The sequence below is a fragment of the Gopherus flavomarginatus genome, chromosome 1, assembly GCF_025201925.1.
Source record: "Gopherus flavomarginatus isolate rGopFla2 chromosome 1, rGopFla2.mat.asm, whole genome shotgun sequence".
Taxonomy (NCBI): domain Eukaryota; kingdom Metazoa; phylum Chordata; order Testudines; family Testudinidae; genus Gopherus; species Gopherus flavomarginatus.
The window spans coordinates 378,228,654-378,244,271 of NC_066617.1; the positions used below are offsets into that span (position 1 = coordinate 378,228,654).

Here is a 15,618-nt window from a genome sequence, read left to right on the forward strand (position 1 = left end):
TCTGAATAAAGAAAATTTTTCAGTGTGTGAAGAGCAACCGATCTGCTTCATCCATGAGAACAGCTTCCAGCAGTACATGTAGTGTCTAATGTTAACATTGTCTCTCCATCCAGGCATTTGTATTGTGACCATCACCCTAGACCCTGGGCATATACAGGAAGTCAGGGGAACATACGGTGCATACAGGAGACACCATTCTGCCTCAGAGTTGGACACCTTCCTCCCTACTCCATGTTAGATTCCAACAAAACTGAGTTCACCAACCCCTCCACCTTCATCCTGCTGGGCATTCCTGGCCTGGAGATGGCCCATGTCTGGATCTCCATCCCCTTCTGCACCATGTACGCCATAGCTGTCTTGGGGAACTTCACCATCCTTTTCATCGTGAAGAGGGAGCCGAGCCTCCATGGACCCATGTACTATTTTCTCTGCATGCTGGCTGGCAGTGACCTAGTCGTTTCTACGTCCATTGTGCCGAAAATGCTGAGCATCTTCTGGTTCAGTTCTAGGGAGATCAATTTCAGTGCCTGCCTCACCCAGATGTACTTCATTCACTGCATCTCTTCGATAGAGTCTGGGACCTTGGCGACCGTGTCTTTGGATCGCTATGTGGCCATCTGCGACCCCCTGATACTTTCCACCATCCTGACAAACCCTGTGGTGGCCAAGATTGTCCTGGCCATGGTGCTGCGTAGCACCATGGTCATATTGCCCTTTCCCTTGCGGGCGAGGCGGTGGCCATATTGCAGAACCAACATCATCCCCAAGCCGTACTGCGTGCATATTGCTGTGCTGAAGCTGGCTTGCACCGACACCAGCATCAGTAGTTACTACGGCCTCTTTGTGCTATTCTGTGTGACTGGTGTGGATGTGATATTTATCGCCGTGTCCTATACCCAGATCCTCAGGGCCATCTTCAGCCTCCCCACAAAGGACACTCGGCTCAAGACTTTGGGGACCTGCAGCTCCCACCTCTGTGTCATCTTAGCCTTTTACATCCCACATCTCTCCTCCTCTGTCATGTATCGGTTTGGGCAGAATGTGGCTGTACATTTCCATGTTCTCATTGCCAACATGTTCCTCTTGCTGCCCCACATGCTGAACCCCATCATCTATGGGGTGATGACCAGGCAGATCAGGGACAGGCTGCTCCTGCTCTTTACTCATAAAGGGACCTAAAGTTTTCTCCTGTCTCTCTGACTCTCAGATCAAGCTCTGTGCAGAGCTGGCTGGTGACGTGGTGCTGGGCCTCCTTCTCTGAATCACTCACTGGGCAGCCAGAGAGACATTAGACCCTTCCCTGACATTTCTGTGCTGTGTCAGTGTGAGAAACTGGAGAATCAGTCTGTGTAGAACTCATTAACTCATTGGGTTGCCACCTTTCTAACTGGTGGTAACTGGACCCCATGACTTCACCCTCTGCCCCACATTCCCTGAAGACCCTGACCTCTGCCCCACATATTTCCCCTAGGACCCTTCCCATGCCCCACCTAGTCCATTGAGACCCAGACCCATTCTCCATTTCTTCCACCATTGCCCTGCCCTTGTCCCTGGTTTCTCTACTCCTCTCCTCTCATCACTCATTGGATCTTCTCCACCTCCAACTCTGTCACAGCTGGGCTCCCTCTTCTCTGGGACTGGTTGGAGCTGCTGAAGTCTGACAAGGACCCTGCCTGTTGGTATGATGTGGCCCCGGCTGAGCAGGGACAGGCGTGGGTTAATGACCCAATGTCTCCCCCCCTGCCCTGCAGGAACCAGACGCAGCCAGATCCCTTTCTTGGCTGGACTTTCTAATTCAAAACCAGGCATCTGAGAACTCTGCATGGCACCCAGACAGAGAAGCCAAAAAATGAAGTGTCTGGGTAAAACCTAGATGGGTGGAAACTACATTAACTCACCCTTTGTTATAGAAACCGTCTGTATCCCCTATGTCTTTGTACTTTTCCTGTGCTCTGCTCTCACCTACTTTGTATGAAGGGGCAGAAGGCTGAGGCAGAGGCATCTCTCTATAAAATTAAAGACTCTTAGCCTTGGTCTACAGTGGGGGAATCGATCCAAGTTATGCAAATTCAGCTACATGAATAACGTAGCTGAAGTTGACTTACATTGACCTACTCACTGCGGTGTTTTCACTGCGGTGAGTAGACTGTTGCTGGTTCCCTGTTGACTCTGCCTGCACCTCTCGTGCCAGTGGAGTATAGGGGTCGAGGGCAGAGCGCTTGGGGGTCTATTTTTCATGTCTAGACTAAACGTGATAAATCGACTCCCTGCTGGACAATTGCTGCCCGCTGATCCGGAGGGTAGTATCGACATACCCTTAGCTCCAGTGAGAGCTCTCACAGTAGAAGGCATATCAGAGGGGTAGCCGTGTTAGTCTGGATCTGTAAAAGCAGCAAAGAATCCTGTGGCAAATTATAGACTAACAGACGTCTATTAGTCTATAAGGTGCCACAGGATTCTTTGCTGCTTTTACAGTAAAAGGAGGGAGTAACTGAATTCTAGATAAAACAGTTTTCTCCAGCTTCTCTGCAGAGAGGCGAGCGTGGAAGGAATGGAACCTCCCCAGAAGAGGGAACAGAGAGAGGAAGTGTTGGTCCAGCCCTTCAAAAACACAGAGACAGGATGAGCCAGAAGAAGCTGGGGCAGGAGAGAGGCACCAGGGCATCAGAGGAGACTCTTTGGCTGCAGCAGTGACAGGTTCCAGCTGGATGAGAAGCCAGGAATTCCAGGCCCCTGAACACACTGGAAGGTTCTGACCGATCCCAAAGATGATCCAAGATAATGTGGACAAAGTAATACATATTGGAAAACATCATCCCAACCAGACATATAAAATGATGAGGTCTAAGTTGTAGCCAATAATTTTAGTTCATTATTCATTTATTTTGTGATGTTATCATTAATCAATATGTTATACTATATTTTCACTGTATGTTAATAAGGGTTAATTTGTAGAATTATAGAAGTGTGGGACTGATCAGAATTTAGAGGAACCAAGTATGTTATTGCCGTGGAGTTTGGGGAAGACTTGGCCCTGCACCCCCACTTCCTGCTATTCACCAGGACTCTCAGCCAGCCAGTAACACAGAAGGTTTATTAGATGAAAGGATCACAGTCCAAGACAGGTCTTGCAGGTACAGACAACAGGACCTCTCAGTCAGGTCCATCTTTGGGGGGGCCCAGGGAGGCCAGAGCCCCATCTGGGCTCCCCTCCATTTTCCCAGCCAGCTCCAAACTGAAACGCTACAGCCCCACTTCTCCCTTTGTCTCTTTCCCGGGCCAGGAGGTCACCTGATCCCTTTGTTCTCCTACACCTTCAGCTGGCACCTTTGCAGGGGAGGGGCCCAGGCCATCAGTTGCAAGCAGACAGGGTGTCGACCATTCTCTGTGCAGACACCATCACGCTGGCCCCCTAGGGCTCTGCAACAATCACACACTCCTAGATACTCAAGAAATGCATAGGGGAAACTGAGGCACCCACACAGCGCTTAGAGAAAACATTAAGAACATTCCCACTTCATCACAGTTTTAATATATTTTCACTGTATATTAATCACAGTTAGGTTGTGGAATTATAGAAGTGTGAGACTGATCAGTATTTAGAAGAACCAAGTACTAGACATGAGTAAGACAAGCTGGAACGCAAGAGTCTGTAGGCTGAGGCCTGGGAGTCTTTAGTTTAGCTATTGTAGGCTTTGGGGACAAGAAATGATGAGGTAAGTGACTGGAAAATAACCCGATGCCATAAGATTATAGCAAAAGAGGCACTAAGTGATAATATTGCACAAAATTACCCAGAAGCTTAATATTAGATCATAAAAACACTGAAAAAGCATGCCTGTCTCAGACATGTCTTAATCACAGGCTATGGGTTGTGCTTCAATTGTAATGAGAATAACGGGAACTTATCCTAACTATAGAAGATTGGAGGTCCCTTAAGTTTCCAGGCTGCACAGACCAATAAGAGAAAAGAGGGTGGACACATTTATGGACATGCGCAGAATGTAGGTAGAGACAAGTATCAGAGGGGTAGCTGTGTCAGTTTGGATCTGTAAAAGCAGCAAAGTGTCCTGTGTCCCCTTATAGACTAACAGATGTTTTGGAGCATTAGCTTTTGTGGGTGAATACCCACTTCATCACATGCATGTAGTGGAAATTTCCAGGGGCAAGTATATATATGCAGGCAAGCTAGAGATAATGAGGTAGTTCAATCAGGAAGGATGAGGCCCTGTTCTAGCAGTTGAAGTGTGAAAATCAAGGGAGGAGAAACTGGTTCCATAATTGGCAAGCCATTCACAGTCTTTGTTTAATCCTGAGCTGATGATGTCAAATTTGCAGATAAACTGAAGCTCAGCAGTTTCTCTTTGAAGTCTGGTCCTGAAGTTTTTTTGCTGCAGAATGGCCACCTTAAGGTCTGCTATAGTGTGGCCAGGGAGGTTGAAGTGCTCTCCTACAGGTTTTTGTATATTGCCATTCCTAATGTCTGATTTGTGTCCATTTATCCTTTTCCGTAGCGACTGTCCAGTTTGGCCGATGTACATAGCAGAGGGGCATTGCTGGCATATGATGGCGTATATTACTTTGGTGGACGTGCAGGTGAATGAACCGGTGATGGTGTGGCTGATCTGGTTAGGTCCTGTGATGGTGTCGCTGGTGTAAATATGTGGGCAGAGTTGGCATCGAGGTTTGTTGCATGGATTGGTTCCTGAGCTAGAATTACTATGGTGCGGTGTGCAGTTACTGGTGAGAATGTGTTTCAGGTTGGCAGGTTGCCTGTGGATGAGGACTGGCCTCCCACCCAAGGCCTGTGAAAGTGTGGGATCATTGTCCAGGATGGGTTGTAGATCCTTGATGATGCGTTGGAGGGGTTTTAGCTGGGGGCTGTATGTGATGGCCAGTGGAGTCCTGTTGGTTTCTTTCTTGGGTTTGTCTCGCAGTAGGAGGCTTCTGGGTACACATCTGGCTCTGTTGATCTGTTTCCTTATTTCCTCGTGCGGGTATAGTAGTTTTGAGAATGCTTAGTGGAGATTTTGTAGTTGTTGGTCTCTGTCTGAGGGGTTAGAGCAGATGCGGTTGTACCTCAGTGCTTGGCTGTAGACAATGGATTGTGTGATGTGCCCAGGATGGAATCTGGAGGCATGAAGGTAGGCATAGCGGTCGGTTGGTTTTCGGTATAGGGTGGTGGTAATGTAACCATCACTTATTTGCACTGTGGTGTCTAGGAAGTGGACCTCCCATGTAGATTGGTCCAGGCTGAGGTTGATGGTGGGGTGGAAGCTGTTGAAATTGTGGTGGAATTTTTCCAGAGACTCCTTCCCATGGGTCCAGATGATGAAGATGTCATCAATGTAGCGTAGGTAGAGAAGGGGCGTGAGTGGACGAGAGCTGAGGAAGCATTGTTCCAGGTCAGCCATAAAAATATTGGCATATTGTGGGGTCATGCGGGTGCCCATAGCAGTGCCACTGATCTGGAGATACATATTGTCATTAAATTTGAAATAGTTGTGTGTACGTATAAAGGCACAGAGCTCAGCAGCCAGTTGCGCTGTAGTATCATCAGGGATACTGTTCCTGACAGCTTGTATTCCATCTGTGTGAGGGATGTTTGTGTAGAGAGCCTCTACATCCATGGTGGCTAGGATGGTGTTTTCTGGAAAGTCACCACTGCATTGTTGTTTCCTCAGGAAATCAGTGGTGTCACGGAGATAGCTGGGAGTGCTGGTGGCGCAGGGTATGAGTAGAGAGTCCACATATCCAGACAGTCCTTCAGTGAGAGTGCCAATACCCGAGATGATGGGGCGTCCAGGATTTCCGGGTTTGTGGATCTTGGGTAGTAGATAGAATAACCCTGGTCGGGGCTCTAAGGATATGTTGATTTGTTCCGGTGTTAGTGTAGGGAGTGTCCTGAGTAGATGCTGTAGTTTCTTAGTGTATTCCTCAGTGGGATCTGAGGGAAGTGGCCTGTAGAATTTGGTTTTGGAGAGTTGTCTGGCAGCCTCGTTTTGGTAGTCAGACCTGTTCATGATGACAACAGCCCCTTCTTTATCAGCCTCTTTGATGATAATGTCTGGGTGGTTTCTCAGGCTGTGGATGGCATTGAGTTCTGCACAACTTAGGTTATGAGGCAAGCGATGTTGTTTTTCCACAATTTCTGCCTGTGTACGTTTGCGGAAGCATTCAATGTAGAGGTCCAGACTGTCATTTCGACCCTCAGGAGGAGTCTATGTGGAATTCTTCTTCTTGTGCTGTTGGTGGGAGGGTACCTGTTTATCAGTGCGCTGTTTAGTGTTGTCCTGAAGGTATTCTTTGAGTCGGAGATGGCGAAAGAAGGCTTCCAGATCACCGCAGAACTGTATCATGTTGGTGGGGGTGGCAGGGCAGAAAGAGAGTCCCCGAGATAGGACAGACTTTTCTTCTGGGCTGAGTGTGTAGTTGGATAGATTGAAGATATTGCTCGGTGGGTTGGGGATACCACAGTTGTGGCCCCATGAGGCAGGTAGGAGTTTAGACAGCTTACAGTCTTTTTTCCTTTGTAGAGAGGTGAAGTGAGTAATGTAGATCTCCTGTCTTATTGTAGTGAAGTCCGTTTGTATGGGAGTTTGGCTATTAATGAGAGTCTCCAGGTTGGAGAGCTCTTTTTTGATGTTTTCCTGTTTGCTGTATAGGATGCTGATCAGATGGTTCCTCAGTTTTTTTGATAGAGTATGGCATAATCTCTGTCACTGTGGTCTGTGTAGTATGTAGATAGCAGTGGATTTTTTACCTTTAGTCCATTTGGTATGATGTCCCTCCGTTTGCATTTGGAAAGGAAGATGATATCTGTCTGTATTTCTGCAAGTTTCTTCATGAGGTTAATGGATTTCCACTCCATACGGCTAAATGCAGTGCCTTGCATGGTGTCAAGTATCAGAGGGGTAGCCGTGTTAGTCTGGATCTGTAAAAGCAGCAAAGTGTCCTGTTGCACTTTATAGACTAACAGATGTTTTGGAGCATGAGCTTTCGTGAGTGAATACCTACTTCGTCACATGCATGTAGTGGAAATTTCCAGGGGCAGGTATATATATGCAGGCAGGCTAGAGATAATGAGGTAGTTCAATCAGGGAGGATGAGGCCCTGTTCTAGCAGTTGAGATGTGAAAATCAAGGGAGGAGAAACTGGTTCCGTAATTGGCAAGCCATTCACAGTCTTTGTTTAATCCTGAGCTGATGGTGTCAAATTTGCAGATGAACTGAAGCTCAGCAGTTTCTCTTTGAAGTCTGGTCCTGAAGTTTTTTTTTGCTGCAGAATGGCCACCTTAAGGTCTGCTATAGTGTGGCCAGGGAGGTTGAAGTGTTCTCCTACAGGTTTTTGTATATTGCCATTCCTAATGTCTGATTTGTGTCCATTTATCCTTTTCCGTAGAGACTGTCCAGTTTGGCCGATGTACAAGCTATCTCGGTGCTTGTGTTTTCCAGGACTGGAAATAGGGAGGGTGGAGTCCCTCTGTTTAGATTCACGGAGCTTGCTTCCGTGTATCTCTGCAGTAACCAGGGAGGGAACACCTGGGAAGGAGGAGGGGGAAGGGAAATGGTTTATTCCCCTTTGTTGTGAGACTCAAGGAATTTGGGTCTTGGGGTCCCCAGGGAAGGTTTTTGGGGGACCAGAGTGCCCCAAAACACTCTAATTTTTTGGGTGGTGGCAGCTTTACCAGGTCCAAGCTGGTAACTAAGCTTGGAGGTTTTCATGCTAACACCCATATTTTGGACGCTAATGTCCAAGTCTGGGAAAAATGTTATGACAACGAGGCACTGGAATTCCTGATTGGTGGCAACGCTACAGGTTCTAAGCTGGTAATTGAGCTTAGAGGAATTCATGCTGGTACCCCATCTTTTGGACACTAAGGTTCAGAGTGGGAAATTGCACCATAACACCCCCGGTCTAACTGAAGTCCTTGGCTCAGGAAAGGGGTAAGTTGTATGTATGATGTATGTTCTTACTTTATTACTAACTCTGCAGAGAGAGACCCCATCAGGACTCCTGGGTTCTGTCTCAGCTCGGGGGAGGGAAGAAGTGGGGGGGGTCTAGTGGGGTACAACAGGAGCAGATATATCTGGTATCTCTATAAGAACATCAGAATGATCCTTTTGGGTAAGACCAATATCAAGCGTTAGCAGTAAACAGTAATTATGGGAGCTTCCCAAAGGGAACTGAGAGCTCTCCTGCTCTCTGTGAGTCAGAGAGGACTGGGCTGTTCTTTGTGTTTTTTTTTCTGTATATTTCAGGACCCAAGGATCGTTTATACAATTTCATGCCTTTTGACAAGTTGAAATTCCTCAGGGAACAGAAGGTAATTAGGATGACTTTGAAGGACGTCCATCACCATTACTTAGCTGTATAAATTAACATAAGGCCATTTGCTTGTTCTCCACCATTCACAGCACATTTCACAGACAGATGAATATTGAGATAGCCTGTGTTTACAATTTATTTACATGATAGGATGTTCTTTTGACCTCTGAATTATCAGAATACAGCACAGACAGGGACTGTTGATTACATTTTCCACACTACTCATACATATGTAAATACACAAAACCACAAACATTATCTCCCCACATGTCTTCTGTGGGTTATTTATTTTACAAGATGTTTAACCAATGTGGCACCCTATAATGCTTTATGGAAATGTGCTTATGAATGTATATATGACATAACCGGGTATACCATGTAACATATCTCTGCACAGGTTATGATCTACTGAATCTATCCATCCTATTTGTACATGTGCCATTTTTGTATTCAAAGTTATAAATATTGGCTGTGTACTTGTTTGATTTTAAGTAACCTTAGTAAGGCCTTTGGTCAGATTCTTAAGCAAGGAATTTTCAAGTTAAGTGCCCAATCAAGAAACATTGAACGGACAATAGAACCTTGGAAGACTCCAATCCAAAGAAGAAGTCTACCTGGGGATGTTGAAGGCAGCATGTTTACAATGGCTGCCACCTGTAAAGTTCTGAGTCATGCGCGGACATGTGACTTGCTGGATTCTGCATAGGAGAGAGGAGGGGGACTCCACCCACAAAAGAAAGTCTATTTAAGCCCCTTGGAGACCCCTCCATTTGGTCTTCAGCTGGCTCAGGAGAGAGCCTCTCCGCCCCAAAGGATGCCTGAAAAAAACTGGAACAAAGGACAGTAACCACAGGGGTGAGGATCGCTGGACCCAGACTAGAAGGAGCTTAGTCTGTACAAGAAACTTATTGGAACATCTTTGAGGGGGAGATTTCATCTGTAATCACTTTCTTATTGTACTAGGCTTAGACTTGAATGTTTTATTTGATTTTGCTTGGTAATTCACTTTGTTCTGTCTGTTATTACTTGGAACCACTTAAATCCTACTTTCTGTATTTAATACAATCACTTTTTACTTATTAATTGACCCAGAGTATGTATTAAGACCTGCGAGGGGGGCAAACAGCAGTGCATATCTCTCTACCAGTGCTACAGAGGACAGACAATCTGTGAGTTTACCTGTGTAAGCTTCATACAGGGTAAAAGGGATTTATTTGGGGTTTGGATGCTATTAGAACCTCCCATTGGGAGCTGGGCATCTGAGTGCTGGAGACAGGAACACTTCTCAAGCTCTTTTCAGTTAAGCCTAAAGCTTTTGGGGGATGTTGTTCAGACCTGGGTCTGGGTTTGCAGCAGACATAGCCTGTCTGGCTCAAACCAGGCAAGGCACTGAAATCCCAAACAGCCAGGGAAAATGGGCTCAGAGGAAATCTTGGCACATCAGGTGGCACATCCCGAGAGTTTTCTGTGATCCAACCCATCACAACAATATAGAACCATTAGTACACTCCCCTTTCCTGCACCTCCGCTTTGCTCTTCGCTGGATCACTGTCCAGCATTTCTTTTTGGAAAGTCTTGCATGGGAATCGCAGAGGGATTTTGTTCATGACTCTGAATGTAAGTGTTAGAAACAGCTACTGGTCAGTTACCGGGAGACCGTATCATACAGCTGTTCACTGAAGGAAGAGTTAATAGCACAAACCCATTGCAAACACTATTTGGAGTACTACTGAAATACTTTCTAAAGCAACAGCCTTATGCAGTAAAGTTACCACTGCTCCTTCCTGTAGAGATTCCAACAACTCTGCTGCTGGTTTTTGATATACATGCAGATCATGAAACTTTGTCTTTTTAATATTTATATTACAATGAAAAGTTTTGCCATAACATTTACACATTTCTACTTTGACACACACATGTAAACCCACTCGTTCCCCTCTGATCGTCTTTCAGAGATGATTTCTCAGGCTAGAGTGGGACATAAAATGAAGCATCTGTTATCTGGATTTGTTCAGAACCTGAAAGATCCCAGAGTCTCAGCCCTCAGTTAGTGACTTGTCAGCAAACAAAAGTCTAGTAGCTCCTCTGTCCCTGGGTTAATAGCTGACTGATTCTCCTCAGGTTCTGTTTTGTCAGTCTGCAGCCTGTATCTGGAGTAGTAACAGGCATTCCCTGAGCTCTCACTCTCTAGTACATAGTGACCTCAGAGCTGTTATTCAGGCACGATGAGGGTTTGCAGGACACAGATTTCAAAGTGAAATGCATGAGTATTCATGGAAATAGAACATCATTTCACACATGAAATGGGACAGAGGCTCATGGTTCAAGCTAGAGCTGGGCTGGAAAACTGAGAGGTTCCCCTCCACCACGTACCCCCCATAAAAAGTATGACCCAAGCTAAAATGCTTCCTTTTTATCCATTCTCTGGGGTGTGTTTTCATAGAAAATGGATCATTTTTCTCTAAAATTTCAATTTCCACTATACTGCCCAGCTGCAGATGTCTGGATCCCCAAGAGAAATTGGGACTTTTCATCTGCTTCTCCCTCATAACATAAATGAAGGCTGCACTGGTGGAGTCTCTGGCTGCACTCTGGGTATGGAAAGGTCAAACCTCCCAACCAGTCTATGGCTGAGGATTTGTGCCTTTCGGCTACACCAACCAATCTGCCAATCTCTGTGGACTATTGAGACAGGCCCTGGTAGCACATCTCTAATGAGCTTCCAGGGAGCTGGTTAGGGTCCTGGAGTAGTTGGGGAAGCCCAGAAATTGTGTCTGGGTGAGCCTAGCTCCCAATGGATCACTGAGATCAGGGCATAACTTTGGGGATTCCTAGGTCCCCCCTTTTCATTCTTCAGGGAAAAGGAAGGGAGCTCCCCTCTTGGAACGTTCTAAGGGAAATTTCCATGTTCAGAGACTTGTGGATTCTCTGTACTCTGGTCAGCACTCTGGGTGTGTAATGCAGGAAAGGGGGCTGCTGCAGAGAAATCTGCTCCTATATTAATATTATTATTCTATTTTAGTTTATTTCAGCAAGATCACAGCAGTTATGGCATCATCATTACCACTCGGCCACCCTCGAGGTAGCCATGTGAATAACAGGGATGATAAGCCCCAATTCCAGCAAGACAGCCTGCAGCAGGGCTGGTTCTGTACTCTCATTGGGTAGCATTAGCACGCATTCCCTATCATTTCGCCTCTTGCACTTTACCTTTCTTTCTCACGGGGTTTATAGCTGCTGCACACGAAGCCAAGCAGCTAAGTGTCCCTGATGGTCAAGTGACCCCTAAGGGATATTGGGAACATGCTCCATAAAGACAGGTGCCTCCCTATCTGAAGAGATGCTGCTCGCTGCCCTGCAACCTCTCCTATGACTCTTTCTCCTTTAGAGTGAAGAGCTCTGGCGTCAGCGGCTCCCCTTCTAGCAGGAATTGGGGACGTTGGCAGGTTTCACTCTCTTTAAAATGCAAAATGATGTGTAAAGGCTGCAAGCTGTTTCCATTTGCAGATGTTCTGTGCAGAGACAGAGGACTCAGCTGGGCTGTTGGGGTGACTCCGTGATGGGGATGGAGGGCAGGTAGCAGTAGGTAGCTTGGGAACCCCTCCACTACATCTGCCCATACTCCACTGTGAGTAATTCAATCTACACAGAAATCTGACATTCAGAGCGAGCTTGCAGAGCTAATAGCCTGATGCCCTGAGCAAGTCCCATTTGCAGAGGTGCTGTGTGCTCTGGGATCGATTTTGCCAGGGGCTGAGGAAGAAGAGACCCCATGGAATATCAGTGACTACTTCCCAAATTGCATCAGGTCTATTTCCTGCTGGAAATTGAATCAGGAAATGCATTTTCAACAATTTTACTCTTTGACTGGATTGTAGGTGCAGGAATTCAGAGCTGAGTTGCTCTGAGGGCACACAAGCAAGTCTCATTTTATGCGAGGGTTCCGTTCCATGGTTAGTGTGTAAAGCGAAAACCACGAATGGTGAAACACTCATTGAGTTAAATGGCAGGCGGAATCGCCCGCACTGCAGACGCAGTTTTTATATTGTAATTTTTCTTTTGTTTCCGTTTTTACCGACTGCGCAAAGATGAATTTGGGCATGTTAAATGCGCCTAAGATGCGACTTGCCTGTATTTCTGTTTCCTGACTAGCTGAAGGCTCCAGCACGTCTGCCCTGAAGTTACCCCTCAGAGTTACAGGGCCATGTTCATCTCTTTCCCTTCTCTGGTTACTCAGGGCCAAATGTCAGGATTCGTAGCCTCCTTTCTCATGGGGTGAAATCTCACCATTCTCCCACCCTCAGACTGGGCCCTGGGCTACCGCACAATGTGGCTGTAGCACCGAGCACTGTGCCTGCTCAATAGGTCCGGCTGGGTTTGTACCTGTGGTTGACATGTGTGTGCTGAAGTACAGCTGGGTAAATGTTATGCCAAAACCTCCCATTGGAATACAAATATTACAAACACAAATTTCATGACATGTCTGCATATTGAAAGCCAGCGGCAGAGTTGTTGGAATTGCTACAGGAAGGAGCAGTGGTAACTGTTTGCAATGGGTTTGTGCTATTAACTCTCTGTTCAGTGAACAGCTGTATGGAACTCATCCCTGCTAGCTGAGCAGAAGCCATTTGTAATACTTACATTCAGGGTCATGCACACAATAACTCTACAATAGCCGTGCAAGACTTTCCAAAAAGTCCTGAGAGACCAGAACCGCTGGTCTGTGTTTCAGCAAAGAGGAGAGCTGAGGTGCAGGAAAGAGCAGTATGATAGTTTTTTATGTAATTTACCTCCATCACCTGTTAAAAAAGCATGGCTGAAGTAACTAGCACACTCAGCTGGATATTAGTGCAAACCTAGTGTTTGCACTATTCACCCATTTGCGATGCCAACCCCTCCCTCATCCAGCTGAAGTAACTGTCCATGTTAGCTTGTAGCTTACCAGATAACTACAATCCCTTGCACGGGGAGCAGGTGCGGGTCCTGTGGGGAAGAAGGGGAACTTGTAGGATGATCAAACTCTCTGGATTCAGTCAACATAGGCTGGGCAAAGCACTTCAGCTTCCCTTGGAGGGATTCTGGGGGTCAGAGTGTATCACTGGGAGCATTTGGTAAGGGAAAGTTAATAGATCCCGGTTCCAACTGAATTTACTCACGTAAATCTGGAGTGATGCCGTTATTGAATTCAGAGCCGGACTCTGAAAGTTTATCCCATGTGCTGCAAAGAGGCCGTGGCATAATTTGAACTCATAGGAGCAGAGAAAATAAAAAAAAGAATATACATAATGAGGCAATGAAACACGTTTATGAATAACTTAAATGCAGGACAGATAAACACAATGACCATTTTCACCATGCACTTGCCATATGTCTACACACATATCATGATACAATGGGCCACACTTTGAAATTGAGGGCTAGAAAGGTTGTCTGTGTGAATGACATTATCACAAACTCACACACTGCTCAAAAAGGCTGTGGAACTCTGATCCACTAGATATAAATGGGGCCAAGGGATTAGCCGGATTCAAAGAGGGACTGGATTTTCACCATAAAATATGTCTGACTAGTGGGTGCCTGGGGGAAACTTTCCCTTGGAGAAGTTAATCTCATAGCTCCCGATTGCAAGGATTCTTCCATCTTCCTCTGACGCATGTGTAACTGGTAACTGAGCTAGAAGGACTGCAGGTCTGATTTAGTCTGGCAGTGCGTATTTTCCTATTTCCATAGCCTATTGGGGGAGTAAATCCAAATCTATGTTTTTTCTGATCTTCCTTGAGCTCCTGGGAATCCTAGATTTGCACTCAGAGCAGAAAGATGTCTCGTTAAATATCATCTACTTTCCTGTTCTTTTTCCTTTCAGGAAGGAAAGTTCAAAACTTCTCGGACCTGCCCAATACGGTATGTCAGCTGTCAATGACACCAAATTCACACCTGCCGTGTTCCTTCTCACTGAGATACCTGGGCAGGAAGACATCCATCTCTGGGTCTTTATTCTCTTCTGCTTCATGTATGCTATTTTGATAGTAGGAAATTCAGTCATTCTGTTCATTATAAAAACAGATCCAATCCTCCATGAGCCCATGTACATTTTCCTCTCCATGTTGGCCGTCACAGACCTTGGCTTATTGATAGCCACTATACCAACAATATCGGGCCTATTCTTGTTTAACTCTAGAGAGATCACCCTTGATGCTTGTTTTGCCCAGATGTTCTTCATCCACTCTCTGTTATTCATTGAATCCTCTGTGCTCTTGTTGATGGCATTTGACCGCTTCATCGCAATCTGTAACCCGCTGAGATATGCCTCCATCTTAACCATGCCGAGAATAGCCAAGTTGGGACTGGTGTTTGCGCTGAGAGCAGTGGCAGTAATATTTCCACTTCCCTTTCTCGTGAAATTGTTCTGATTATTTTGAGGCAATGTCCTTTCCCATTCCTACTGCCTGCACCAGGATGTCATGAAGCTGGTTTGTTCGGACATCACAATCAACAACATCTATGGCTTGTTTATTACAGTCATAATGGTGGGGTTGGACTCACTGCTTATTTTCCTCTCTTATGTGATGATCCTCAAAGCAGTGCTGAGGATCATGTCCCCCACAAAATGCTTTAGGGCCTTGAACACTTGTGTCTCTCACCTCTGCCCCATCCTGCTCTTCTACATGCCAGAGTTCAGCCTGACTGTCATACATAGATTCTGGAAGAGCTCTTCTCCCTTGCTTCAAATTATCCTGGGCTACATCTACCTGCTGGCTCCTCCTTTAATGAATCCAATCGTGTACCACATGAAAAGCAACCATCTTCATGCGAGGAAAATCAGGGTGTTTGTCACGTAAAGAGTCAGTTCATCATCCGGCTCCAGAGCTGCTGACACAGGTCATGACCACGTATTCCATCTTGGACCCTTATACACAAGGAAACAAAAGCTACTGATCTCCACTCTGTAGAGACAGGCGCATACAGGGTCTAAGACCTGAAGCTTAGGGAGGCCATCCCCACCCTCAGGTGAGGGAGGACAGCACTCCGGGGATAGGAGATCAAGCCAGGCAGCAGCATTAACAAAGTCACTCTGTTCGTGGAGAGCCAGGAGATCAGTGGGATGTTGACCCCTAAAGAGCCATTTCGATGGCTGCTCTAATCTCAGAAATCCTATGAATAAAGTCACTATGAGAAGAAACGTGGCTGCTGTTTCCCATTACACCTGGCCTGTCACTGTCCTATCCCTGGTTAATCACTCATGGGCCATGCTAATCTCCTTCTCCATGGGTTGTTGGCTTTTATTCACAC

At 46.2% G+C, this 15,618-nt stretch overlaps 1 protein-coding gene and 1 pseudogene across 1 annotated transcript; both read left to right on the forward strand.

The window, feature by feature from the left end:
* Nucleotides 1–231: 231 nt before the first annotated feature.
* LOC127053414 (olfactory receptor 52R1-like) lies at nucleotides 232–1,179 on the forward strand. Its single transcript, XM_050958151.1, has one exon. It carries the CDS (start codon nucleotides 232–234, stop codon nucleotides 1,177–1,179), a length of 948 nt encoding a protein of 315 aa, XP_050814108.1.
* A 13,052-nt stretch (nucleotides 1,180–14,231) lies between these two features.
* Nucleotides 14,232–15,167, forward strand: LOC127044791 (olfactory receptor 51G2-like; annotated as a pseudogene).
* Nucleotides 15,168–15,618: the final 451 nt, after the last annotated feature.

Bases quoted from the DNA above. Each gene is read 5' to 3' on its own strand.
- LOC127053414 (XM_050958151.1), top strand. From the start codon at position 232: ATGTTAGATTCCAACAAAACTGAGTTCACCAACCCCTCCACCTTCATC.